Genomic DNA, 25,374 nt, shown 5'->3' on the forward strand with positions numbered 1-25,374 from the left:
GTCTCAAGTTTATCTGCGAATTCTGAGAAAAATTTATATTTTCTCACTCCCTTCTCTCCTCTTCCAGCAATGCAATACATATTAGCTACTTCCTCACTATGTGTTAATATTAACATGACATTCAATTTTTCTTGTCCTTTCCAAAGTGACATAATCCCTTATCACCACTAATCCTTTTCTTTTTAAGGCCAAAGGAATTGATTAACTCTGGTTCTTTCAGATAATAATTACATTCTGATAGCTTGATAGCCTTATAGGTAAACTATTTTGAATGTCAAGTTGGAGGAAATATTTTGTAATGTGTTATCAAGAAAGTGACATCATTTTCACAGTAGACTTTGACTTAGTTATGGTTTAAAAATTACTCCTGTGAAGAATTGCAAAACGTATATATATACATATTCCTCTAGCTGAAACACCAGTTTAGTAATTCTAAGATTATCCTGCCACTGAGCTAGGATTAACATCAAGGAACTTACTTATTCTGTGCCTTGTGTAAAGTTAGTGTTTAGTAATACTTTTTAGTTCATTTGACGAAAGATGTCGTTCCAGAACCAGTCAAGTGTTCTTCATAAATTCAAGGGGATTCTCTTTTCCACTATGTCTTCAGAAGAACTTCTAAATTCCCTGGATTTTTTCAATGCAAGAGAAGATGATGTGTTTCTGGTGTCCTATCCAAAATCTGGTAAAGTTTACTTTAATGTATTTTTTAAATGTATAAGTACATTTTAAAATGTGTGAAATATAAGAAATAAGTATAATATAATATTCTACTATATCAAAATATAATAATGATATAATAATATAGTAGACTATAGAAATATAATAATTTTTACAAAACATTTATTTTTCAGAATTTATCCATAGGAAATTTAAGTATCTTAAATGCTCATTTTAATGAGAAAGTTTGACATGAGAAGGTTGAAAACTGTGTTTCAAGAAAATTCAACTAGAGCTTTTACTACAGTTTTGTTTCTCTTTTATTCATTAAAGTATACAAATGTTGATATACATAATAAGCATATTGTCTGTAACATTATAAAGTTCTCTTCATACTTGTACCAGGCATGGCCATAAGCAGATTTGTTCAATTCATACTTTAATGATTGATTTGTAAATGAATAATTTCTTTCCTGGGCTAATAAAAAACCATAAGTATTTTTAGTGTTCATTTTTTTTGAGAGACAGTGATAGAGCAGGAGCAGGGGGCAAGGGCAGAGGGAGAAGGAGAAGCAGACTCCCCACTGATGGGGGCTCCATTTGAGAACCCTGAAATGATGATCTGCGTTGAAGGCACACACTTTACCAACTGAGTCACCCAGGTGCCAGTTTAGTGTTCAATTTTATGCCTTCTTATGCAAAGTTTATTTCATATATAGTTATACACTCATGAAAGGACCATTATGAATAATGGCATCCTGGGGATAATCTAAATTAATTATATATTCTTTTTAATTTTGAGAGGTGGCCAGAATATGTAATATCCACCTGCCTGCTGTGATTTCCAGAGGAGTGGACACGTGTGAATGGGCATATGCTTGTTAGCATGATTCAGCAACTAAGAGTTTAGCTCTTTCAAATCATGTCTGCATTTTAGTCCTTTTATCTGATTGTGAATCAGGCCCAAGAAGCCCTCTCCTTTAGAAGACACAGAGTTCACATAGACCTTCTAGGGTGTTTTTGGAGAATAAATGTAAATCACATATGTAATTATTTTATTGGAAAATGGTGTTGCAGATGGAAATTAAGTGATTGCTTCTAGAATACCTCAGTATTTTCTCTATGTGGTAGGTCACTCCGTGAATAAACATACCTTACCCCAAATTGATATGTTAGTTTAGAAAGTAATCTATGATACTTTTAAAGTTCTTTGAGCAGGTGCCTAGTTTATACCTTATATAAACAATCATACATAAAGTTTCCACTGCACATATTGATTCCTATAAACTGATATCACCCGCCAGCTCTGGAGGTCCCCTGAATACAATCCAAAACTGTATTCTGTCTTCTTCTGTCTTCTGTCTTCTTCACCAGAATAAATCAATACATCCTGTGAAAATAATAGAAATGTCATTAGTTATATTAGTTATGTTTATATGAATATTAGAGTTGACTTATGAGCATTACTATCTTCAAGTCTTACATTTAAAACACATCATGAGAGGACCATTTAAATATTTATTCAGCTATAAATTAGTGAATATTACAACAGATTTTGAATTGGAATTACAAATGAGTTCAATGGAAAGGAAATAGGCCTGATTTAAACTTTTTAGGAACATTGCTTTCAAATCAGCAAAGCATCCTCCCCATCCAAACTTTTACTTCCCTGCTCCAGTTTACTATTGTCTGCAACACTGGAGCATACCCACATTTGCTTTATGTATTCCTTCCAGACTTCATGGTAGCATAGGATTGTATCTTTATGCTGTTTGAATGTAGCATTTATTCATTGTTCAAGGGCTTCGTTGGCATGACGACTCTATTTGCACACAAACAAAAATAAGATCCAGGGGCTATCTTCCAGGGGAAAATGGGGAAGTATACATGAATACAAGCAGTAGCAACTAAACTCTGGTATGTTTACCTGGGAGGGACAGAAAGGGTAAACAGTTATGCCAGGGGACGGGAGACTCAGAAGACAGTTTAAAAAAGAGCAAGATGCATGAGCTTGCAGGACCAGTGAGGAACTGTGTGTGGCAAGATCTGCGTATTTGTGGATTAGAGAAGGTGCTAGAGATAAGTGTAGCACGGGAGAATATTTCAAGCTGAGAAAAAGGCATAGACAGTTCTCAGTCTCTTCATGCTTTAAAGTGTGACTCTTCCTGTCAAATGAATTAATGCTGGTGTTTCAACAAGTGTCTCAGGTTTCAATGGGTGTCAAGAGGTAATAATAACTATTTATAACAAAATTAATGTGCTTCTTGCTATTATAAACTCATGCTAATTTTCTATATTTATTTTATCAAGAGTTTCAATTAATTAAAAAAAATGTGTTTTGTTTTATTTTTATGTGAAGGTACTCACTGGATTGCGGAGGTCATTGGGAACATTCCCAATGCTCGAATTAATCTAACGTCTCCTATCGAGTTGGGAGACATTTCTAAACTTGACGAGCTAAAAATGAACTCTAAGAGAAGAGTTATTCCCACACATTTGAGCTACAACATGCTACCGGTGAATATTAAGCAAAAACAATGCAAGGTGAGTGCAGTGGTTAAGGGCAAAGGCTTGGGAAGACCAGAAAACCTGGCTTGGGTTCTTGCTCTGCCACTCTTGGAAAATTGCTGATGCTCTCCTAGCTTTGGTTTCCTCCTTTGATACAGAAATAACAGTATTCATCGCATACAATGTGGCAAAGATTAAGCTATGTTTTGTAAACGCATTACAACAAAGGTAACAGTAGATTTTTCCTTTCATCGGCAAAGAAACTGAAGCTCAGAAAGGGTGGGCGGCTTCTTAAAACCACCACAGTAAAGACAGAGTTGTAAGGTACAAACCTAATGGGAAATAAGATTCTCTGGTTGCACTTGGTTTCCCAAGATGATGATCTGTCCTCTGTTGCCCCCTGCCTGCCCTCAGAGCTTACAAGCTACTGGAAGCTTTCCTGCTCCAGCAGGCCTGTCAGATGATCAGTTCCTCTTGTGGCCCTCAACCCTAGTTAGCCTCCTATGTTTTCTTCCTAATCTTTGTCTCCCCATCTTTTTTTCTGCTTCCAAACTCTCTTACATGAAATGTCTGTTTTCAGCTCATTTCCTGATATTTAGTTAACATTTAATTTTTTTCTCAGAGTACTATTCTGCCTTCTCTTCATATCTTCCAACCATCCCCTAATATTTCTCAGAATATTGTATGTGTGTGTTTATTGAGTATCTAATTGACATACAACATTGTATTAGTTTCAGATGTACCACTTAACGACTTGATATTAGTATATATTGTGACATGATCTCCACAGTAAGTCTACGTACCATGTCACTACACATAATTACAGAATACTTCTTTTAACTTCTTTTATCAAAATATGTATTAATGTGTTAGTAGTTTGCGTTGTCCTTCCCACTGGATACCGACGTGTAATGTCGGGTATTCTCCAAAGGTCCTGATGCATGCTTCTGTCTACCAAAACAAACAGACAAAAAACTCCAACTAGATGGCTAAGGCTTCCCATCCCACCACTTTATCCCTTTTTGTTAAAACTATGAGGGGAGGGGTGCCTGGGTGGCTTAGTCTGCCTTTGGCTCAGGTCATGATCCCAGGGTCCTGGGATCGAGTCCTGCATTGGGCTCCCTGCTTGGCAGGAAGCCAGCTTCTCCCTCTCCCAGTTCCTCTGCTTGTGTTCTTACTCTTGCTGTATCTTTCTCTGTCAGATAAATAAATAAAATCTTTAAAACAGCTTTAAAAAAAAAATAAAAGAGTGAGTGGATTTTTAAATCGCTTTCAGATCTTTGGGTTTCTGTGAATCTGCTCCAGAAGCAGAGTAAGAGTTCGAGTAAGCCTGAAATGTTGAGTTACTTCATAATTTTCTCTGGAGAGGAAGAGAGGATAATGGGGACACAACAGGGGCTAAAGGTGGCTTTTCACCTTAGTGCATAGTGGCCTTTACACATCTCTAAGAGGGGTGGGTATTGTTCATGTGGGTTACACACACCACTCCTGGACTATGAGCATAGCACAGAACGATAGTTACATATCAAGCATGACTCAGTAAACGCTTTCTTACCTACGTAAAATGTGTCCACCTGATTATTGATCTAAGAGCAAGTGGAACATCTAGTCCTCATGCAACACTGACCGTGATGGAAAATAGTTCAGCTCCTCGCCCTGGTTTTCTGAGGTTTTTTAATAGGCACGTTCCTGCAGTCCAATGTCCCTGTTATAACCTTCATGACTCCGCGCTCCTGCACCTGACTGTTTTGAGGGAGCTGGTCATGTTTCTGCCCTATTGCTCCTGTTTCTCCGACCGGGAACACTCCACTCTGCCCAGTCCGTAGTCCATACTAAACAGAAATGCATTAAACTGAATCCGATTACAGGGGTAGTGTTTGTGTAAATTAGGAGGGTGGCTCAGATTTCCTGCTCTGTGGAGGATTCAACTGTAGAAAATGAAATTCTAAAATATCATTCTTCCTATAAATAATAGTAGACAATTTACAAGAAATCTGAGTATATTTAAATCATGTGTTATAACATTAAAGTTATTTAAATGTTATGTTAAAAAAATTTTATATTAAGAAAGCAATCATGTCCTACAAATGGATAGATGGGTTCTTGAATCCACTGCTAAAAAATGATGGGGCCACAGTTAGTGCCTAAATTGAAAAAGTGTGGTCAGTGGACTGGCATTACCAACCTCTCCTGGGAGCTTATTAGAAACGCAGAATGCTGGCCGCATGCTGGACTCCCTGGGTCGGAATCTGCATTTTAGCAAGATTCCTGAATAATTCTTGCACACGTTAACTTTTGAGAAACACTGGCCTGAGTCTGTGCTGAATAATCAGTGTAAGCTGTCAATAAATCCTGGCATGGACAGGTTAAGTCCAGTTGCTTTTTTTGAGAACATGTTTTGCATGGGGGCTGTTTCCATCTAAAAATAAACTGATCTTTTTTTTAACAGATTATCTACATCGTTAGGAATCCAAAAGACACGGCTGTTTCTTTATTCCACTACTACAGAGATAACCCGAATCTCCCTGGCATTGAAACCTGGGCTGCATTTTTCGAGCTTTTCCTAAGAGGAGATGGTAAATATAACAATGATTTCTATTCATCATATACAGTTCCCCTCCAAATGAAAGCATTTTCTAAAAGTTTAACTGGATCCTAGCGACCCATTTTCAGGAACACATTTGAATAGGTTTTTTTTTTTTTTTTTTTTACTTCTAAGCCATTCTTTCTTACTTTGTTTCTTCATGGACTTTCTTATCACCAGTAGGTAGTACAGATTTGCAATTACTTATTGAGCCGATAGCAATGTTTGTAAAACAGAGATTAATTCTGATCAAGCATCACTTTTTTTTCATATGCCATCAGTTTTGCCAGTGAAATAATTATGCATTGATTGGAGTAGAGCAAGATACAGTTGAAACCTTCACAGGCAGCCTGAAACATGTCTTATGTTTGCCTAAATGGAAAATAACACCAACAAATGATACACACGCGTGCACACACACACACATTCTCCCTCTTCCTCTCCAAAGAAAGGAATAAAATTCCCCAAATAAAAGAAATGAAAGTATTAGTCATCTTGACACTTGCTTTATAAAGATGAACAAAAAGCGATTTCTCCTGAAAATACTAAACTGATACATCATTTGATCGAGTTGTGCAATGCATATTGATCTTGCCTAACCATGCATGATCTTTGAATTTATTAATTTTTCTCTGACTCATGGGTATCTGGAGCACTTAAAAACAAAAACGAAAAACAGTTCCCAAACCTGAGTTCCCAACCCTTTCATTAAATAAAAATAACGTACCAAGACGATGCAGAATTTAGAAGAGGCAGGATTTCGAAATGGTTTGTACCCACAGGATCTTCCTTTTCCCTGGGGTTAGAGGTAGACCTGCTTAATTGTTAGTTTCCCTATTTCACTTGCCAATGATTACGCTTTTACTTGTTAATTTCAGAGGGGCCACAGCAAGTGTAACTTGAACAGGAGGGTATTCAGAACTGTGTTTAACACTTTCTTTTGCCCTGTTCCCTATGGAAGAATATGCTATGCTCACAATAGTTGAGCTCCTCTTTGGCAAACATTTAGTAGTCACAAATTTTCAGGATCGAAACTTTCAGGTCAAAGTTTCAGGTCTATTGAAGATCGTCTGGTTAAAATCACCGAACTCATGTTTGAATTGCCTTTATAAGATTCTCAAGGATTGTACTAGCTAAACTTGAACTTCCTAATTCGGACAACAGGTTCACACTCCAGCTCCTGCCCCCAAATGACTCGGTCCATCTCGGTACTGTAAAGATGTTTAAAAAAATCTTACTATGTGATATAGTCACTTAGCTAAGTGCTATGCAAACAGAATCTCCTATCATCCTCACTAGAACACAAGAGCCAGCTATCATTCTTATTTTATAGGTGAGGGAAATGCAGACATTGGCGGGCCAGACAATTGTATAACTCATAAGAAGCCAAGGTTTAAATTCAGGTGTCAGTCTCCCAGACCCTTGCTGTTAGCACTGTGGCATAGCTTGCCTAGAGAGGAAGCTGTTCCTCTGATCACTAATTCCTCTTCCCCACGATAGCCTTCTAAATATTTGAAGATAGTTAACATGCCTTACTCTGCCTCCATTCCATTTTTGGAGTGAACAGAGTTTAAATACATACATTATTTAAAAAAAAAAAAAACCAGATCTTGAGTCTGCTTTTCCTCAAGAAAAGAAAAGCCATGTTTGTCTCTAATTATTACACCCTGGGGGTCACTACCCCTCCTGCTGCTGCACAAGCTCTAATTTGGCTCCATCTCTACTGTTCTGGAGTGCCCAGAAAAGTTGTCCAGAGGAAGTGCTCTGGGTATGACCTTAGGACAGTATAAGCAGGCCTGTTAGCGCTCGCGTTCTAGAGATTATTTTTCTATGAGTGTAGCCACAAAAAGGGCAACTCAGTCCATACGCAGGGAGGCAAACTGGCTGTCTGAGGACATCCACCACCCCATTATCTGACATCAACGCAGAGTATCTGGGAAGGGCAGTTAGTTGGAGAAAATATTCCAGATGATTCTTTTATACCTTCTAGGTGCGTTAATAGATTTTTAATTGCAAAGAGATCTGCTGTGTATTATATAATCGGGTAATCTAGCCTGGGCAAATCCTGCTGACACCGGAGTAAGCAGTGAATTGCTAAAACTTTTTAAAATTTACTTGAGTGGAACAGTATTTATAATATAAGGTTGCTTGTTCTCCTATCAAAGGTAGGTGACTATATTTCAGGGATGTCCTTCAGTGACTACTCTTTGAGGAGAGGATTCTTTCTCCTGCCAATGATAACATGATACAATAGAACCGGCTATGGAGACAGAAGAAGAGGGATCAAGTCTTAACTCTAATTTATCCCCTGTATAACTGTGGACAAGTTGTTTAATCATTTTGAGGCCCAGACTTGGATTATGTAGGACTATTTAGATGTTCAAATGAAGTCATGACTAGAAATTTACTGTAGAAATCTACTCATTCTATTGGACATAGACTTTTTTTTTTTAATTTATTTATTTATTTGACACAGAGAGAGAGAGAGGTAGCAAAAGGAGGAACATAAGCAAGGGGAGTGGAAGAGGGAGAAGCAGGCTTCCCGCAGAGCAGGGAGCCTGATGCAGGGCTTGATCTCAGGAGCCTGGGATCATGACCTGAGTGGAAGGGAGATGCTTAACAGCTGAGCCACCCAAGTGCCCCTAGACATAGACTTTTAAAGGCAGGCAAAGACTTTTTAAATAGTTTCACTTTCGGGTGGAAAGTTTCCATGTAGGTATTTATCCAGAAAGATTATTTTACACTGAAGCATCATGATATCCTATACCCGTTTCCAAAACATAAGTATATACACATTTTATGAGGAGACTGTACCATAAAGACATAGATAGCCACACATTTGTCTAATCATCTGATTTACCTTTCAGACAGTTTACAAATACATTTTAGTTTTTCAAATTAAATAGTAACTATAAATTGTGTTCTGGCAATATTCTGACAGAGTAGTATCTAGTGAAATATTTTAGCACCATACTTTTTTTTCCCACTAGCCCCTTTTTTGTAAGAACTCCACATTTCCTAGGCACTTCATCCTCGTGAATTTCTGCACAATCATCAGAGTGCTTTCTGGAAACTGGAAATTAAGATGTTCGTTGAAACTAGATAGGAGTGGGACAAAGGGTTTGCAGAAAGCATGGGAGGTTTGAAATCACTGATGTGGAAAATAGGAGAAAGTGTTAATGCAGGACAAATAAGTTTGCTAGGCAGCCTCAGGACCCTTAAGGCTGGAGAAATGAATTTGCAATGGTGTCAGTATAGAGTTGTATAAATTTCTTCAGCAGAGCTCAGTAGCATTGGGCAAGGAGAAAAGAAGGTAAAGTGCTTTGATTCAATACTGAATGTTTTTTCAGGTGGTTGAAATAAACAATAAAGGAAAAAGGGAAGTTGAAGGTTTTAGCTAGAAAAAGGTTGGGGAGAAGAACAAGGGGAAGAAAATGAAGATTAAAAAGGACATAAATGGTCCAAGTAGGGTATTTGCAGAAGCTGTCCATCAATGGGTGGGTGACAAGACCTCCTGCCTCAGGAGGTTGTGTTCTAAGATCAGAGTCTTCCATGACTGCTGGGAACAGATCAAAAAGTCCACTTCTGACAGATAAGGCTAAGAAGAGTGATATATTTAAAGGACACGAGTCCTGTAGGAGCCTGCATTACTCAGAGGGAGGAGCTCTGGAAGTTGATAGGAAGCCGTGAGATTGCCGATGCACAGTCCAGACCCTAACACACTTGGGTTGGCCGAGTAAGAGCAACTTTTCTGGTCAGGGCATTTCGGGGAGAACAAGTTATTCTGGATAACAGAAGGAAGGCCATGCAGAAGGTAGTAGAAAATTCTGACTTTAAGTGAAGGATGTGGAGAAAAGCATTTCCCAGAAAAAAAGAAAAGATTTTTATGTCTCTGTTTTGGAAGCTGTATTTTCTTTAAAGCCCTAGGTCTGGACAATGAGGATTTGGATTTAAAAAATGACCCAAAGTATAATTCTCTACATTGGTAAGGAAGACCCAGGCAGCCAATTTCTTTAGATTCTTCTGTCTTTTTGGAACAAGACGGAGTGTAAATTAATTAATTAATAATAGAATATCTGGCTGTCAAATGATAGGCTATAATCCAAAGGATTTTTCTTACATTTATTTGGGGTATGTTGGAATACATTTCCTGCCAATGTATGTGATTTCCAGTGACTTCCTGTGATTTCCAGTCAATCACAGGTAGCCACCGGCCATGACCCTGGGACCCGGAGTCTCTTTTCCTACCCAGGCTGGGGGTGGGGGGGCGGAGGCACAGAAGCCTGGGCTGCCTGACAGTGTAGAGGGTGGTGATGTTTTCCACCGGGGCTGGGCTGCAGCTACCGGGGGCGGGGTGTGTGTGTGTGTGTGTGTGTGAGTGGGTGATGCAGGTGGCAACTGCCAGCGTAGTCGGAGTCAATAGAGACCAGTTCACTGCCTAAACTCCTAGGAGAGAAAAATCAGTGCTCTATCTCACCCTGTGATTGTTCTTGGCAATAGGCTGGCAGTTCTTAGGTCAACTCCTTATCACTTGATAGGGTAATTTGGGTCATTCCAAGATAAAGTATTTTGTAAGTCACTGAACTGGCAAGTGAGAATGCTGGGAACTGGAGACCTATTAGTCCTTCCAAACACCTGTTCTTGCTTTACAACCCTCTGGGCCCCTGGGGGTGGAAAATCGGGCTCTGTGATGATACCATCACAGTCCCGGAAGTCTGGTCTTTTACAAATGCCTTCTGGTTATTTTCTTGCCCTTTACTTACTTCCCAAGGGGCCGAAACTGTAAACAATTGCAGTTAGCTAGGAGTTAATGACACATCGATTTATTCAAAAGTTTCGTGTTTAAAAGCGATATGGCACAGTATCTGGTAGACACTAATGACTTCATAAATGCTTATTAAATGAATCAATAGTCAGCAGATCTTCAGAACATTGTGAGTGGAGGAACTCTTTTATAATTTGGGCATTAGCTAGTATTACATCTATGGATAATAAGGATGCATGGAAAGATGTATACCCAGTATTTTAAATTACTCTATTATATACTTTAGATTATCAAGCTAGTCAACTTTCTGTGGTACAAGAAATTGCTCACTTTTTGTTTTTTATCATCACAATTGATGATTTATTTTGCATGGTAACATTTTACTTTCAGCCCTGGACATTTTTGAGATCTGTCAAATTAACAAAACAATAAAGAGAAAATATCATCTACTCTTAAAGCCCTTACACTATATTTTGCAAACTTGAACTAAGATAAATGAATAGACTTCTTTTCTCTCCCACCACTTTTTTGAGAAAGTTTATAAACTTTTTATGCTAAGAACTTATAAAAAGCATGCCATTTACAGGAAGAAAGTAATAAATTCTCAATGTTTCTCTATTTCTTCCAAGATCCAAAGTAGTTATCGGAACAAAATTATTGGGAAAATGTGTATCTCTGTATTTCTGCTGTAACTTCTGATGATGATAAAAAGATATTTACCAAAATAAGAAAAAAAAAACACCCCACAGCCTTATTAAAAGATACAGCCATCCAGCTTCATTTCTTAATATTGCATTTAGTTGAAACAGTAGTGTTTTAAAATTGGGCTCTTCTAAGGAAACTTTTTAAAAAAAATATTTAAGATCATATTTAATTTTTAATTATTGAATTTTATTAAAACTAATTATAAGTTTCTTCATAGATAGTGAATGACATGGTATTAACATATGTAATTAATATTTTCTTTTTTTTTTCACTTAAAACCCAGTATAGTTAACATACAGTGTTATATTAGTTTCAGTTGTACACTATACTGATTCAACAATTCTTAAGTAAAACCTTTCACTCCAGAGTCTAGTATGTGTGTGCCTTATTTTGCCTTCTTTGGTGAAGTGGGAAGAATCCTGGGATGCTAACTCATGATTTTGAATATTAACACAATTCATTTTTCCTTCTAGTTGTATATGGATCCTGGTTTGATCACGTTTTAAGCTGGGAAGAGCACAAAAATGACAAAAACATTCTAATTATATTCTATGAAGAAATGAAGAAAGTAAGTCCTTCCTAACATTTCAACAATCAAAATTTAAGTCAAATGAAAACAGAAAATCAATAAATTCTGTTTTCAGGGTTGAAGGAATGAATTTGGTGTTTTGTTGAGTTACACTTTTTTAAAAATATTTTTTCTTATGGCTTAGGATCTTTCTAAAAGCATCAAGAAAATAACTACTTTCCTTGATATAAATGTGAGCGACAGTGAAATTAATAAGATTGCTCAGAAAACATCATTCAGTGAAATGAAAAATAATGCAGCCAAAGAAAACTGTGATCCAAATCATACCATCTGTGCCCTCACATCTAACAGGAACCTGGTATTTAGAAAAGGTAAGTCAGAAAGGGATGTGGTACTCTGGCTGGAAGTAGTGCCATTTTATAATTTTTAAATCTCTCATTTTACTATCATACACCCTACCTCTTGCACAATGGATTGTTCATTGTCATCCCTGAGTGAATGTTTATTAAACAAATTTCTTAAATCACATTATTTCCAGAAATTGAGATTTCCATACCCAGTTATGAACCAATTGAAGAAAGACACAGGTGTCAAACAGATGGAAATGATAAAACTCCCTGAAGAATGGGCCTCGGGTGTGCAGCCTTGCGTGTTTGCTAATAACTTACCCTAAATTTTGCAAACATGCTTGCTCAGTCACAATCAAATGCAGTCCTGCCCCTGCACTGAGGCCTCCCACAGAGAGCACGGTGGAGAGTGGTACATGACATGTGCTTTTTTCAGAAGACAGAAGGGAGCTGATGAATGTGGACAGTGTTCTTTCCCAAACTCCCCAAATAACTCGCCCCACAGAAGTACGGGGCAGAGAGAGAAGCTGGCAGTGTTATCCAACGTACTCCTCTGCCTGAAAACCCAAAGAGAAGGAAGTAAATCTTCTCTACTGCTTCCTAACATGTAACTTAGAAGTAGTTTGGGTTCATCCAGATATAGAATCATTTTGATACCCATGCGAATTTTAGTCCAGACCCCAGGGAAAAATATTTGAACATTCTTCAAATTTTTCATAACTTACAATGACAAAATTTTCTACATTTAATACTCAGGTTTCCTACTAGAAAACACACCTTTGTTTCCGTTTTTTAGCTCATCTGAATAGAATTCTTCCCAAAGCAAAAATTGGCTAACTCATATGGATCAGGTAGTCCCTTAATTTTGCAAGTCACTTTTTGTCTTTTTTGGTAGTTCATTTTTCATTTTCTTATAGTTGCAAAACCAGGACTGGGAGGGAGGAGTGAACTCAATTCAGCAAATATTGATTAATAAACTATTTTCTAATAACTAAGATTCAAAAATTAAATAAAATAGTCTTGTCCTTCAGAAGATCATAATGTAGGCAATAATACAAGGTGATTAACAACTTTATTAGTAGTATGAGCAACTGTGAATAGCAACATGAATAAGGGTGAGATAAATTTTCCTCAGCAAAGCAGGTGAGGAGGTGACATTGGATCTGGGACTGGAAGCATAAGCAGGAAGCATTTACCAACAAAATGACAGGGAAGAAATATATTCCAGCAAGAGCTAACAGCAAGAAGAAAAGTCCAGAACTACCATGGGATTGGACTGGATTTTCTTTTAAAAAGAGCAGTTAGTCTCCTGTTCTAGAAGAGTATATGACGTGTGGAACAGAGTGAGGGAGATAAAAATTGGGGCCAGAGACCAAAAGCTCTCTGTACATTATGAGGGGGTCTTTTTCTCTCCGTTTGCTGTTTTAAGAAGGGAACTGAAAATAATAGAGTCAAGTGGGAAGTTGTTTAGAAGAGTTGGTTAGAAACCAGAGGCAGAAAGTCCAGTAAGCGGTTATTTTAATAGTCCAGATAGGAAACATGGAGGGTCATAACTTGGGTAGTGGCAGGGAGCCAGTGTTTGGTGGATCTCAGCTCAGAAGTCAGTTTAGGAGCCATTGGCAATTTGTGGAGTTAAGTAAAATTCTTCAGCGTGGCTGGGAAGGACTAGTAGGGAAAGGGTTAGAAAGGGAAGCCCTAGAGACTGTAGCATCAATGGGAATGAAATAGCTAAGACGGGCCAGGAAAGGAAATCAGCCAGAATTACGAAGAAAGCTGGGGTCAAACGTGGCCATTTATCATTCATGAATTCTGAGGTTGATTTCCATAGTGGTGGCGATGGGAGGCAAACTGAGGGGATTAAAAAGATGAGAGAGAACGAAGGGATGGAGCAGATAAGGACCACTCTTCCACGAAGTTTGAAAATGGAGGACAAGAGCAAGATGACATGGGGGGGTCAAGAAAAAGATTAGGCTGGGTGGGAAAGAGAGGATACAGGGGAGACAGGGAGAATTTAGAAAAGGATGCATGAAAGCAGGTAAAATAAGCAAAGACGCCTGAAACAGAGATTGGGAGGGATTATGGTAAAGAGAATGATGAGAAATTCGGAAGTTCTGATGTTTCGTGGAATCCAGTGCTTCTATTGATATCTTTTATCACTGACCTTTGAGATCTGATTAGCAAAATACAGTTTTCACCCGTGTTACCCTACTGACTTGGGAAATTTTACTCTAATGAAAACAGAGGTAGTAACCCTACAAATATCCCCAGGTGAAACCCTATCAATATAATTGTAGACAACAAACATTAATTTTAATGCATTTAAACTAGCAAAAAGTAGTTTCCTTATATAGGATCTGACAAAACATGGAAGGTTAACCCTGATCCTGGTCCCCATGACTGCCTATTGCTAAATTTGGACTATACGAGGCATTAAACACAGGATGGGTCCATTCACTTTATTCCTTCTATTGGCTGGACGAGGTGGGAGTAGGGATCCATCCTCTGAAAATAATCATGTTAAGTAAATGACTGAAGTGGGTGATTCAGACTCCTTGGTGCAAGAGATATTCCTCACCGTACAGAGGAGGGTTCTTGCCTGCAGTTGGCTTTAAAGTCGGAAAAGGAGCTGATATTCTAGAAACTGTCTATGGAGATAAGGTAGCAGGCATAGATACAGAATGGTCCACGTCAGTGTCAGAAGTCCCAGGGCCCCTATGTACTAAAATTTAGGGAGGATATTACAGGACTAGGGAAAGATGTATGGACAGGATGCATGTTGTAATATTGTTCATGACATTGAAAACCTAAAATGCACTCCATTGGCCTCTAATCAGAAAGCGTTAAATGTACTACATCACATCCATACATCACATCCATACTATGTAGCCAGGAAGACTGTGGAGTGCGAATAGCCAGCATTTACTGTGGGCTGACTATGTGCCGGGCACATTACTGGAGTTATCTTACACTTGACAGCAGACTTCTGAGGGTGGTGTTCATAGTGTTTACATTTTACTAAGATGCCAAGCACCTCAACAAAGCTGTGCAACTAGTTGCTGGTAGAGTGAGAATTTCAATCCCAGCTGTCTTACCCTCCTCCCCGTAACTTTCATTGCTGAGAAGGAAGTACTGATACGGGAAGATGATGTGTAACAGCATCTATACGCTGAGGTCCCAGGAATGAAGCCTGGGGCCAGAAGTGACTAAAGGCCACGATGGGCAAGATCCAGGGTTGGAGCTTGGTAGAGGCAAGAAGAGTGGTCCTGCGGGGTTGGCGCTGTGGCCAAGGCTGAGGGTGACCTGTAGGATCAGGAGATGGACCGAGCTGATGGACCGAGGGAAGGATAGATCTGATTTTGCTCTCCAAACACCTTGTTCGAAGGTGAGGACATCACACAACTAACTTGGTGCTGATATCTTCAACAGTTATCAATGTTGTAAAGTACATTTCCTTACAGTGAGACCCATTAAGGTGAAACAGGTGAAAGGGTTTCAGAGCACACTTATCATGATGAGCATTGAGTAACACATAGAACTGCTGAAATTATTGTAACACACTGTGTGTTAATTATACTTGAATCAAGAAGAGAGACTGATTGCCCAGGCCTGTGATAGGGTGTCAGCACAGTTATTGCTTCATAGGTGCACAGGCAGGGAAATAAGTGACATTATGTCCACTTTGTCTGCTTTCATGTTTTTTTTTTCTTTTTTAAGATGTATTTATTTATTAGGGAGAGAGAGAGATTGAGAGACAGAGAGGGAGCACAAGTAGGAAGGGCAGGGAAAGGGAGAGAGAATATCAAGTAGACTCCACACTCAAAGTCCCCAAACAGGGTTGGACCTCAGAACCGTGAGATCTCAACCTGCACCAAAACCAAGAGTCGGGGCCTTAATCGACTGAGCCACCCAGGCACCCCAGCTTTTATGTTTTAACTAAGGTTAGCTGAGACACTTCTTTGTCTGCTATCATAAAACCTAGAACCTTTATATATCTGAATCTTGTTTTCTTTTTAAGAATTAACTTTTTACACTGTATATATTAATACGCAACCATTACTGAGGAAATTGGAAACAACAAATACGCAAACGAGGAAAAGAATAACCCCGCATCATCTTATCAGCAAGAAATGAAATCATTCACATTTTATTGCAAATCTGACAGATTTCTTTTGTGAATACTGTATATTTAAGTGGATTCTTGTCTGTTCCAATTTTTCCAGGAGCGGTGGGTGATTGGATAAACTACTTTACTTCAAAGCAGAGGAGAGTATTTGATGAACTATTCACGGAGAAAATGAAACACAGTGAACTAGCAAGACACTTTGAAGATTACTCTTAATATAAATGGGAAATGAAACCACTTTCCAGGGGCACCTGGGTGGCTCAGTGGGTTAATCATCTCCCTTCAGATTGGGTCATGAACCCGGGGGTCCCCTCGGGGATCCTGCTTCTCCTTCTCCCCCTGCCCTTCCCTCCACTCATGCTTCCTCTCTCAAAAACATAAATAAATAAAATATTTATTTTTGGAAAAAAGACCACTTTGCATTTTGTGGGATGCAGTACTTGGGGAATATATAAATATTTTTTTTACCAGTATGAAAAGCAGCTATTTCTTTAAGTGAGAAATGGACACTTAATGAATGTGTCAAAAGTGTCACGTATGAGAGACTGTTATTACTATATTTGGTGGTAGCAGATAATTATTAGTAAAAGGAAATAATATGCGATTTTGAAATGGCCGAGTTATACATCTGCTTTCAGGATATTCTTAAGGGAAGGAGATTATTTCTATTCAGAGGGAGCGTAACTGCGGGGGTTCTATAAACTGCATTAATGTACAGCAAAAGGGGCGAGGGATTATCTAAAATAGCCAATGTCTGAGAAGAATTTATTTTCTGCCTCTTTGGACACAATGACCTCTAAACAAACACTTTCATCTCAGCATTCTCTGGTGTTTGTGTAGAAATGTTCTCCATTGTCCATTATCAGAACAATGACAAACAGTCTTACTGAGGTGGAACACCGAACAGGCAGATTATATCAAATGATCACAATTGGTGAAAAGAAAGAATGAAAAGGTACTCTTTCATGTTAAAGTAACACTGGCATGACATGCTAGTCAGGAAAGCCTGCTCTGATAACTCTGTCTCCTATCCCCTTTGCTCTCCATTGTCCCTCACTGGCCCTCCAGGGACCCTTCCCTTCCCACTCTTACTCATTCAGGTCTTGTATTATGAAGTAAATGTCTGTCTCTTAGTCCAGCCTGTAAGGTCCTTGCCAGTTAGAGTTCATGTTCTCTTCATTTGGGATCTTCCACCACAACAGCCCCGGACAGCCCTCATCATGGGTGCTTCACAAACGGCGGCGAACTGAGTTCACAGACAGTTTAATCCTACACGTTCCAGAACACTCAGTTCCAGGACTGTTCCCCACTTTGCCCTAATTTCTGTATCCTGCTATTGCTTCATGTCTGCATTAGTCAGTTCTTTTTTCAACCTGATCCTATATTTTCATCTATTATTACTTTACTATTCACAGGGTGTGAGTCTTTCCCTCCCAATTTTATCATATCCTTACAGAGAGGCCCTGGGTGGCTTCTCCAGTGACTGACACAGTGTATCGCCCTCAGAAATTGTTCAACAAAAATGTGTTGAATGGAAGAATGAATGAGTGGATGAATGATTTAAAGAATGAAGGGACTCATTTCTGCATCTCTACCTGCTCAACTTCTTGGTCCTACAGGCAGGAACGCTTACAGTCATGTTTAATTCCTTGTTTTCTCTCCACTTTCCGAATCAAACCAGTCCCAAAATACTACTGAGTCTTGCTTTTTAATATCTCTTAATTCATTCAGTGTGTAATGAAAGACCTTATCCATCTTCCTTCAAACATAAAGGTAAACAAAGATGAATTATAAATGGGAAGGATAGCCTATAACTGTCCCCCACCTCTAAGGTAAATAAATCTGGTGGAGAAGTCTGTGGGGGGTTGCATGTCTGTGTGCTTTTAACCTTTCTTTACTTCATTATAATTTTTCCTTGCAATGTGTAAGATTATAAAATAGAGATGCTTTTTTTTGTATTTAAGCAGCTCATTCACACGTTTATGAAATATTAATTATCAGAGTCAAAGAGGAATAACGCAACATTTAAATAACATTCACATTGGTTTTATTTATTTTTAATTTAGTTGAATGAAATAATTATTGGTCCTTTCTCTAAATACACAGACATAGATGGAATTTTCTAAGGAGTTAGCAGGGGAAGAAGTGGGAAACTGTCCTTTGGGCTATTTTGAAAATGAAAAGGCACAGGAAACAGGAATAAGTAAGGATGCATCTATCCACCTAGCCGCCCAGTTGATAATTAAGAAACTAATTCCAGAGAAATACCATGTATCTAAACACCATTTAGGTAAGGACATTTTGGGTTATTATCCTTTCAAAGCTCCAGGAGCATAATCTTAAGCTGTAACTAAGCAGATTTGGGTAAATAAATTGGGACATTTTGTTGTTGTTGTTTGTTTGTAATATAATCATTAGTAGCTTAAAATGTTCATGACAACTGGTATAATAGTTATGAGGGTTTACTCATCCTTAATTGTTGACTGGCTGGGTTACCCTTAATCCTGGCATGATAAGGAATATCTCAAACTATAATTCCTAAGAGGTGTACAAATCTGAGCCAGTGTATGCCCATGATATACATGTATATATGTGAACGGATACATTTCTGAACACGTAATTCTGTTCAGTTCGAACGTGCTCTTTATTTCAAAGGCTTATATTAATTTGTAGGATCACGTCTTATCAACTGGAGATGAGGAAATACAGGTCTTTAGCCATTGTCAGTAGTTCAGATCTCTCCTGCATTTCGTGAACGTCTGGTAGTCCACGGGGATCTGGACAAATGACAACTGGAGAGAGAGGCAGTCGTTCCAAACCATCCTTGCAACAAATGGCCAGGGGTGCGGGACAGAGGGCACATTTCTGGGGCATTGACCCGAAGAGAATTTAATTAAAGTAAATTAGTGAAACCAGCTAAGTTCCGCTAGGTAGTCTGGAAATATACAGTTGAACTAGAAAAGGGTCCTGAAAAGTTTTGCTTTTGTTTTTGTTTTTTGTTTTTTTTTGTTTTTCTCCAGCAAAATTATTTTTTAAACCATCGGCTAAATACACAAGTGAATAACATTGATAGTAATTTTGCCCCAAAATGTTGGTCTAGCCAATCCAATAACTATCCCATTTTGTTCTTCCTTTGTTTCCGCCTGTCCCCTGTTTGGTGACTGTTTAGCTTCTGATTTATAACTGAGGGTATAAGCTTCTGCCGCCCAAGGGGCAAAGTCACGTTTCTCCTCTGAGATTCATGCAAACTGAGGAGGGATGCCCTGGGCCCTGGAGGGAGTACAAGCAAACTGAAACCCGAGGGTGATGAGGCTGCGGTGACAAGCTTCATTACCGTGCTCTTTCTGGGGTGTCGGCCAAGCAAAGGGCCCGTTATGCAGGAAGGACAAGCAGCCAGTGCATTTGACAGGCCTCACTGAGCAACACCATGAGGGACAGTGGTCTTCTGGCTCAGGGAAGCTCCTGGCTTCTCTCAGAGATGCAGGATCTCTAAAATCTGGCCTCGGCCCCGTCTCTGCTATGAGGGAAACAAACCGAAATTCAAAGAGACTGTGGTCAGTATCACTTATTTCTATAAAATGAGGAGAGTGCACAAAATGACCCCTGAGGGCCCATGTAAGCCAGACCTTTCCCTTGCTTTGAAGTGCTTCCCTCGGGGACACTGAGCCTGAGATCTGGGAAGGCTGAGGGTGTGGGTGCAGGGAGTGGGTAGAGGATGGAAGGAACAGGACTCAGACACGGGGTGTCGTTCCCCTGGTCACACTGGACCCTGTTTTCACTTGGATTCCTTATCTCTGTTGCTCTCCTCCTGCCAGGACTATAGGCTTTCTGCTAAGCAGATATAAAAGGGTTCCCTTTTGGAGACTTAGCCCACTACTTTTTTGGGGGGTGGTGAGAGAGAGAGAACACAAGCGGGGGAGTGGCATAGAGAGAGAGAGAGAATCTCAAGCAGATTCTGCACTGAGCATGGAGGCTGACACAGGGGTCGATCCCACGACCCTGAAATCATGATCTGAAATGAAATTGAGAGTTGGAAGCTTAACCGACCTACCCAGGCACCCCAGCCCACTACTTTCCTATTGGTGGAAGAGGGTAGGAAATCCCTTAGAATGGACTCCTGGTGCTGTCTCATACCCTGAAAACACTGAGGAAAAAGCCAGAAGGTGTTGCTTCTTCGGAAGTTACGTCCCAAGTGGAGGGTGATATTTCCACAAGAGAAGTGCAATGGCAGAGCTCTCGGGGCCTAACGTCTCGGCGTGAAGTCAGGAATGGGGTCCATAAAGGAGCTCTGGGGACTGCCACTGTGAGACAGTGGTCCCTCCTACATGAAGGATCCATCACCGCACAGCAGGGAACCTGGAGGGCCCACATGGCCAGCTGGGCTGCAAATTTTGCAAAATGCAATCCTCTGGCTGCGTGGTCAGGCAGGAGGGGAGAGACACTGTGGCTCAGCTCAATGGCCCTTGACAGACCCCTCCTGCTCGGTCTCTCACATGGGGTTTAAGACTGTGTCTGGATGCCCCAGGTCAATCATACTTTAATGCTGCCTGGAAGGGTCTCAGTCTAACGGAAAAAAATTTTTTTCCTTGGGATTCTTTCCCCTGCCCTACCTTCATATTATTTAAGACAGTGTCTCAAAGAGTATTTTGCAGAATTTGCATGAGAATCACCCCTCAGTTACTTGCTTAAGATTCTGTTTGAGAACTGCTGCTCAAAGACAGGAGTTATTGACTCTGCATATGACAATAATCTAAAACAAAACAAAACAAAACAAAACCTTAAAAAAAAAAAATCTCTCTTCTCTGGACCCCATATCCGGAGCTTAGGATTTGATTGGTCTGGTTTAGTTCCAGGCATCTGTTTGATATTAAGGTTTCCCTCGGTGACTTGAGTGTGTAGTCAAGGTTGAGAAGCCCTGAGTTCGGGGGGCCTCCACCCTGTTTGGGTGGAGGGGTGCTGCATGGGGCAGGAACATTGAGGCCTGCAGGTAATCAGGAAGAAGGGCTCCAGCACGTGCGAAGTGTCTGTTAAAGAGGTATGGGCTAGTTCCTGAACTCCGACTCCATCCCTACTACACTTTCTGAGGCTCAGTCTCTCTCTTCCCTTCCAGGGAAGGAGGGCATCCCAATGTCACTTCTCTCAAGGATTCTCAAAATTTAGTGTGCACAAAAGTCACCTGACAGAATTTTACTGAAATGCAGATTCCCAGACCTTATCCCAGAGGTCCCGATTCAGTAGCTCTGGCATGTGGCTAGAATATCTATGTTAACAACTATTATATTTAATGATGATTATATAGAACTTTGATGAAGGTGGTCAAGGGACCATCACACTTTGATTAACACTGTCTCGTCCTTCACACCAAAGGTATAATCTGCTACTCTTTTTAAAATTTTTTTTATTTTTTAAAGATTTTATTTATTTATTTGACAGACAGAGATCACAAGTAGGCAGAGAGGCAGGCAGAGAGAGAGGAGGAAGCAGGCTCCCTGCTGAGCAGAGAGCCCGATGTGGGGCTCCATCCGAGGACCCTGGGATCATGACCTGAGCCGAAGGCAGAGGCTTTAACCCGCTGAGTCACCCAGGCGCCCCATAATCTGCTACTCTTGAGGAATTCTCTGTCTCGAATTCTGTCTCTCTGCCAACTTGTGTCTGACCTCTCTCTGCCTCTGTTTCTCCATCTGGCAAAATGGAGGAGATAAAAGTCCTTGCTCTATGGAGGCTGTGAGGATTCAAAGAAGTTAAAACAGAGGTTAAGTTTATGGCCTGAGGTAACCAGATGACCGAATTGGGTAGCTTTGAGAATACATCCATTTACTTAGCTCTGGACCTCTAACACAGCAGTAATCCAACCAGTTCCAGATCCTCATTAGGCCTTAGCCTGCCTACACCATTTCTCTACCCACTCTAGATACCCCAAACATTGTTAGAAGAAACTTTATTTCTATATGACTTGTGAAGAAAGACTGAAGCATACTGAAATTGCACTTTACAAAGAATTTCCTCCAGAGGATATTAATGTTCTAAATATGGTTGAATGGTGACAATTTGTTATTAAATCTTATTAGACTCCATTAGTCACTTCCAATCTTCTGGTTAAACCTCCATCTTTTTTTTAAGTTAGCTCTGTGATGACACCCAGTGGCCAAAATGTTAACTAACCACTGAGTATTGTTTTGTTTTTAAATACATATGAAGTACTTTTTTCTCAGTATAAAAATTTTTAATACTGCATCTAATTTGTCTTTAAAACTTCAAAAGCATGAAACAGTTCTGCATTAGGAATATCATCGATGAAGTGTGGGCAAACCAAAACATTTTAGTAGTATTTTTAGTAGTAGGACTTACCCGGCCAGTTCAGGCAGACAAAACACAGCAGGTCGGGGATGGTGACATTCCTAACCAGAACTCTCAGACTTGGAGAAAGGGATTTGTAGCAGTACGTCATCAAAAACAAACAAAAGTCACAGGAGAATTTAACGGAGACTGTTAAGATGTCACCATAGTCCCACCTGGCACTTTAAATGAGGAAATGATGAACCATTCAGGTAACAGTAATTACTTGACTAGTCTTCATTCCACACCGGCATAGGATGTGTTCTGTTTATTCATTCATTGATTCACTCAGGAAATATTTCACAGAGAGGCAGACTCTCAGAGGGAGACCAGTGCCCGGGAGGTTTATGAGGGGGTGCTCTGGGATAATGCCTGTAGAAGGGAAAAGGAGAAGGGAGGAGTGGGCGGAGGGAGGGAGGGGCTGCCATGCAGTCTCAGCAAAGGCTTCAGCTGACCCAGCAGGGAATTCTGAGGCCAGCGTGGCCCTTCAGTGTCGCCTCTTATTGGGGCATCATCGCCTTTGTCTAGCTGCTACTAGGATATTGGCTATCCCTGGGGAGCAGGTGCCCGTGGCTGAAGGAGCTTTTAGCTGAAGCAGTGCTGCCGCCGTCTGACAGCTGAGGCTTGTCGGCTGACCGTCCTCCCGGCAGTGGGGAGACTCAGTCCTCCAGGCTCGAGGGGCATCTGCACGACCCATCACAACCCCCACGACGCTGAAGCCATACAATGCCAACAAGACAGCAAGGCTTTCTGACTTTGGGGAACTTACAGACACACATTAAACCAATGAACGAACCGATAAATCCCAAGAAAGCCTGGACTTTAAGAGAATACCTAGCGGGGACGGACTTAAGAGAGAAAAAGGCTAGTGCCTGGCTCTCTGCTAGTTTCCTCCGTGCAGGAGAGGTGCGGGGAGGGTACAAAGGAGAGTGAAGACGCTTGAACTGGGAAGCCACTACCTTAGCCCGTGAGCAGTTTGGCGTCCCTCTAAGTTTTTACAATGGGAAGAGCGAGCGCGAAGTAGACAAGTAAGCTGTTCATATAACAAACTGGATTCAAAAGACATTGTGAGGTTCAAAGTGGACACGGGATCAAAAATTTTTTTGAGAAGTCACTCCTCATTTGGTCCTAAATTTCTGTTCTCATTTCTCGCTGTCTTGCTCTGGATCCTGTAGATCCTGTATACTATGGATCTCTCCCATTCTCCGAACACCCTATGCTAATCCCACTTCTCCGCTATTATCCTTTGACACCAATGACATTTTCTGGAGTCCTTCAGGCCCAGCTCGAGTTTCACCTCCTCTTGATAAGCTTCTCCTGTTTCAAGCCCTTTAAAGGTCTCTCTCTCTCTACCTTTATTCTGAGAATAAAGTTAAAATCCTTAATGTAAGCCACAAGACCCTACATGACCTGGTTTCTGTTTATTTACCTCTCATCCTATTCCCTTGTATTTGTCTGCCAGCCTAGGGGGTGAGCTAGGGTCTTGTTTATCCTTTTTCTTCAGGGACTATCACAGTGTCTTTAACACAATAGATCCTTCCTTCATCGCTGAGTTGAAAAGATGTAAATCGTCCTCACAGATGAAGTTACTTTATTGATAGCTGTTCTCTTACTAAGAACTGTAGAGTCATAAAGTCACATAAAGAATGAAGAGGACTGACTTCTCAAGCTCATCGATGTGCAAAGAAATGTAGAAGACTTCTGCATTATGATTTTGTAGCCAAATTTTCCCAGAGCCCTAAATACCTGTGTTTATCACAAATCAGGCATATATGTCTTCTATGTAAAATATTTCTTCTTCTATGTTAAACATCAGTACATCTGGCTGCTAAAGAGTTAGAAGAACCATAGAGGCAATCTATTATAATCCCCTTAGTTCATAGTCAAGTAAATTAGCTTGGCAGTGTCAAATGATTTGAAAATGTTACTTAACTAGTTTGTGACAAAGTTGAAGCTAAAACACAAATGTCTTAATTGCTAAATCAATCGTCGTCATCATCATGAACAACATTTAGAAATCTTGCATTAGTCAGGTACTTCTCTAAATATGCTACTTATATTAGCTGTTTTAATCTTCACAATACTCCCAGCAGTAAAGAAGCTAAGGCGCAGAGAGGTTGGCTAACTTGCCCAAAGTGCAAAATGCATAATAACACCCTCAAACAGATCTTTTTCTAGCTTCTCCAAATCCCAAGTCCAGACATATGGACAGTTACTGTAGAATAAAAATAGAATAAATTTACTGTAGAATAAAAATTCCTTCAGAGCTCCTGGGTGGTGCAGTGGTTAATGTCAGACTCCTGGTTTTGGCTTGGGTCCTGATCTCAGGGTCATGAGATCGAGCCCCATACTGGGTTCCACACTGAGCATAGACTCTGCTTGGGATTCTTTTTCCATCTGCCCCCACCCCCATGCGTGTGCTCTCTCTCTCTCTTTCTTTCTCAAGTAAATAAGTAAATCTTAAAAAAAAAAAAAAAAAGAGGGCAACTGCGTGGCTCAGTTGGTTAAGCATTTAACTTTGGCTCTGGTTATAAGCCTTGGGTCCTGGGATTGAGCTCTGCTTTGGGTTCCCCGATCAGCAGGGAGTCTGCTTCTCCCTCTTCCTCTGCCCTCACCCCACTTGTGCTCTCTCTCTCTCTCAAATAAATAAATAATATCTTAAAAAAAAAATAGAATTCTTTCTACCAGGAAGTAGACTCTTCTATCCTGATGGCTTGATCTGGATTTGATGGTCAGCAACTTGCCTCACTTTGACCATAATCACTATGGATAGATCATCCAAACACAAAATCAATAAGAAGACAGCAGACCTGAATA

General features: G+C 40.0%; 1 protein-coding gene across 1 annotated transcript; it reads left to right on the forward strand.

The window, feature by feature from the left end:
- Positions 1 to 540: 540 nt before the first annotated feature.
- Positions 541 to 16,437, forward strand: LOC122890928 (sulfotransferase 6B1-like). The gene is made up of 6 exons (XM_044226364.1): positions 541 to 685; positions 3,020 to 3,204; positions 5,618 to 5,744; positions 11,696 to 11,790; positions 11,936 to 12,122; positions 16,319 to 16,437. The coding sequence occupies exons 1-6, from the start codon at positions 541 to 543 to the stop codon at positions 16,435 to 16,437; spliced, it is 858 nt and encodes a 285-aa protein (XP_044082299.1).
- The last annotated feature ends 8,937 nt before the right edge of the window (positions 16,438 to 25,374 follow it).

Source organism: Neovison vison, chromosome 12, assembly GCF_020171115.1.
Source record: "Neovison vison isolate M4711 chromosome 12, ASM_NN_V1, whole genome shotgun sequence".
Taxonomy (NCBI): domain Eukaryota; kingdom Metazoa; phylum Chordata; class Mammalia; order Carnivora; family Mustelidae; genus Neogale; species Neogale vison.

Excerpts from the sequence above, each read along its gene's own strand:
- LOC122890928 (XM_044226364.1), top strand. The coding sequence starts at position 541 with ATGTCGTTCCAGAACCAGTCAAGTGTTCTTCATAAATTCAAGGGGATT. Across the intron at positions 5,745-11,695 it reads GCTTTTCCTAAGAGGAGATG|TTGTATATGGATCCTGGTTT; the intron begins GTAAATATAACA and ends TTTTCCTTCTAG. Across the intron at positions 11,791-11,935 it reads TCTATGAAGAAATGAAGAAA|GATCTTTCTAAAAGCATCAA; the intron begins GTAAGTCCTTCC and ends CTTATGGCTTAG.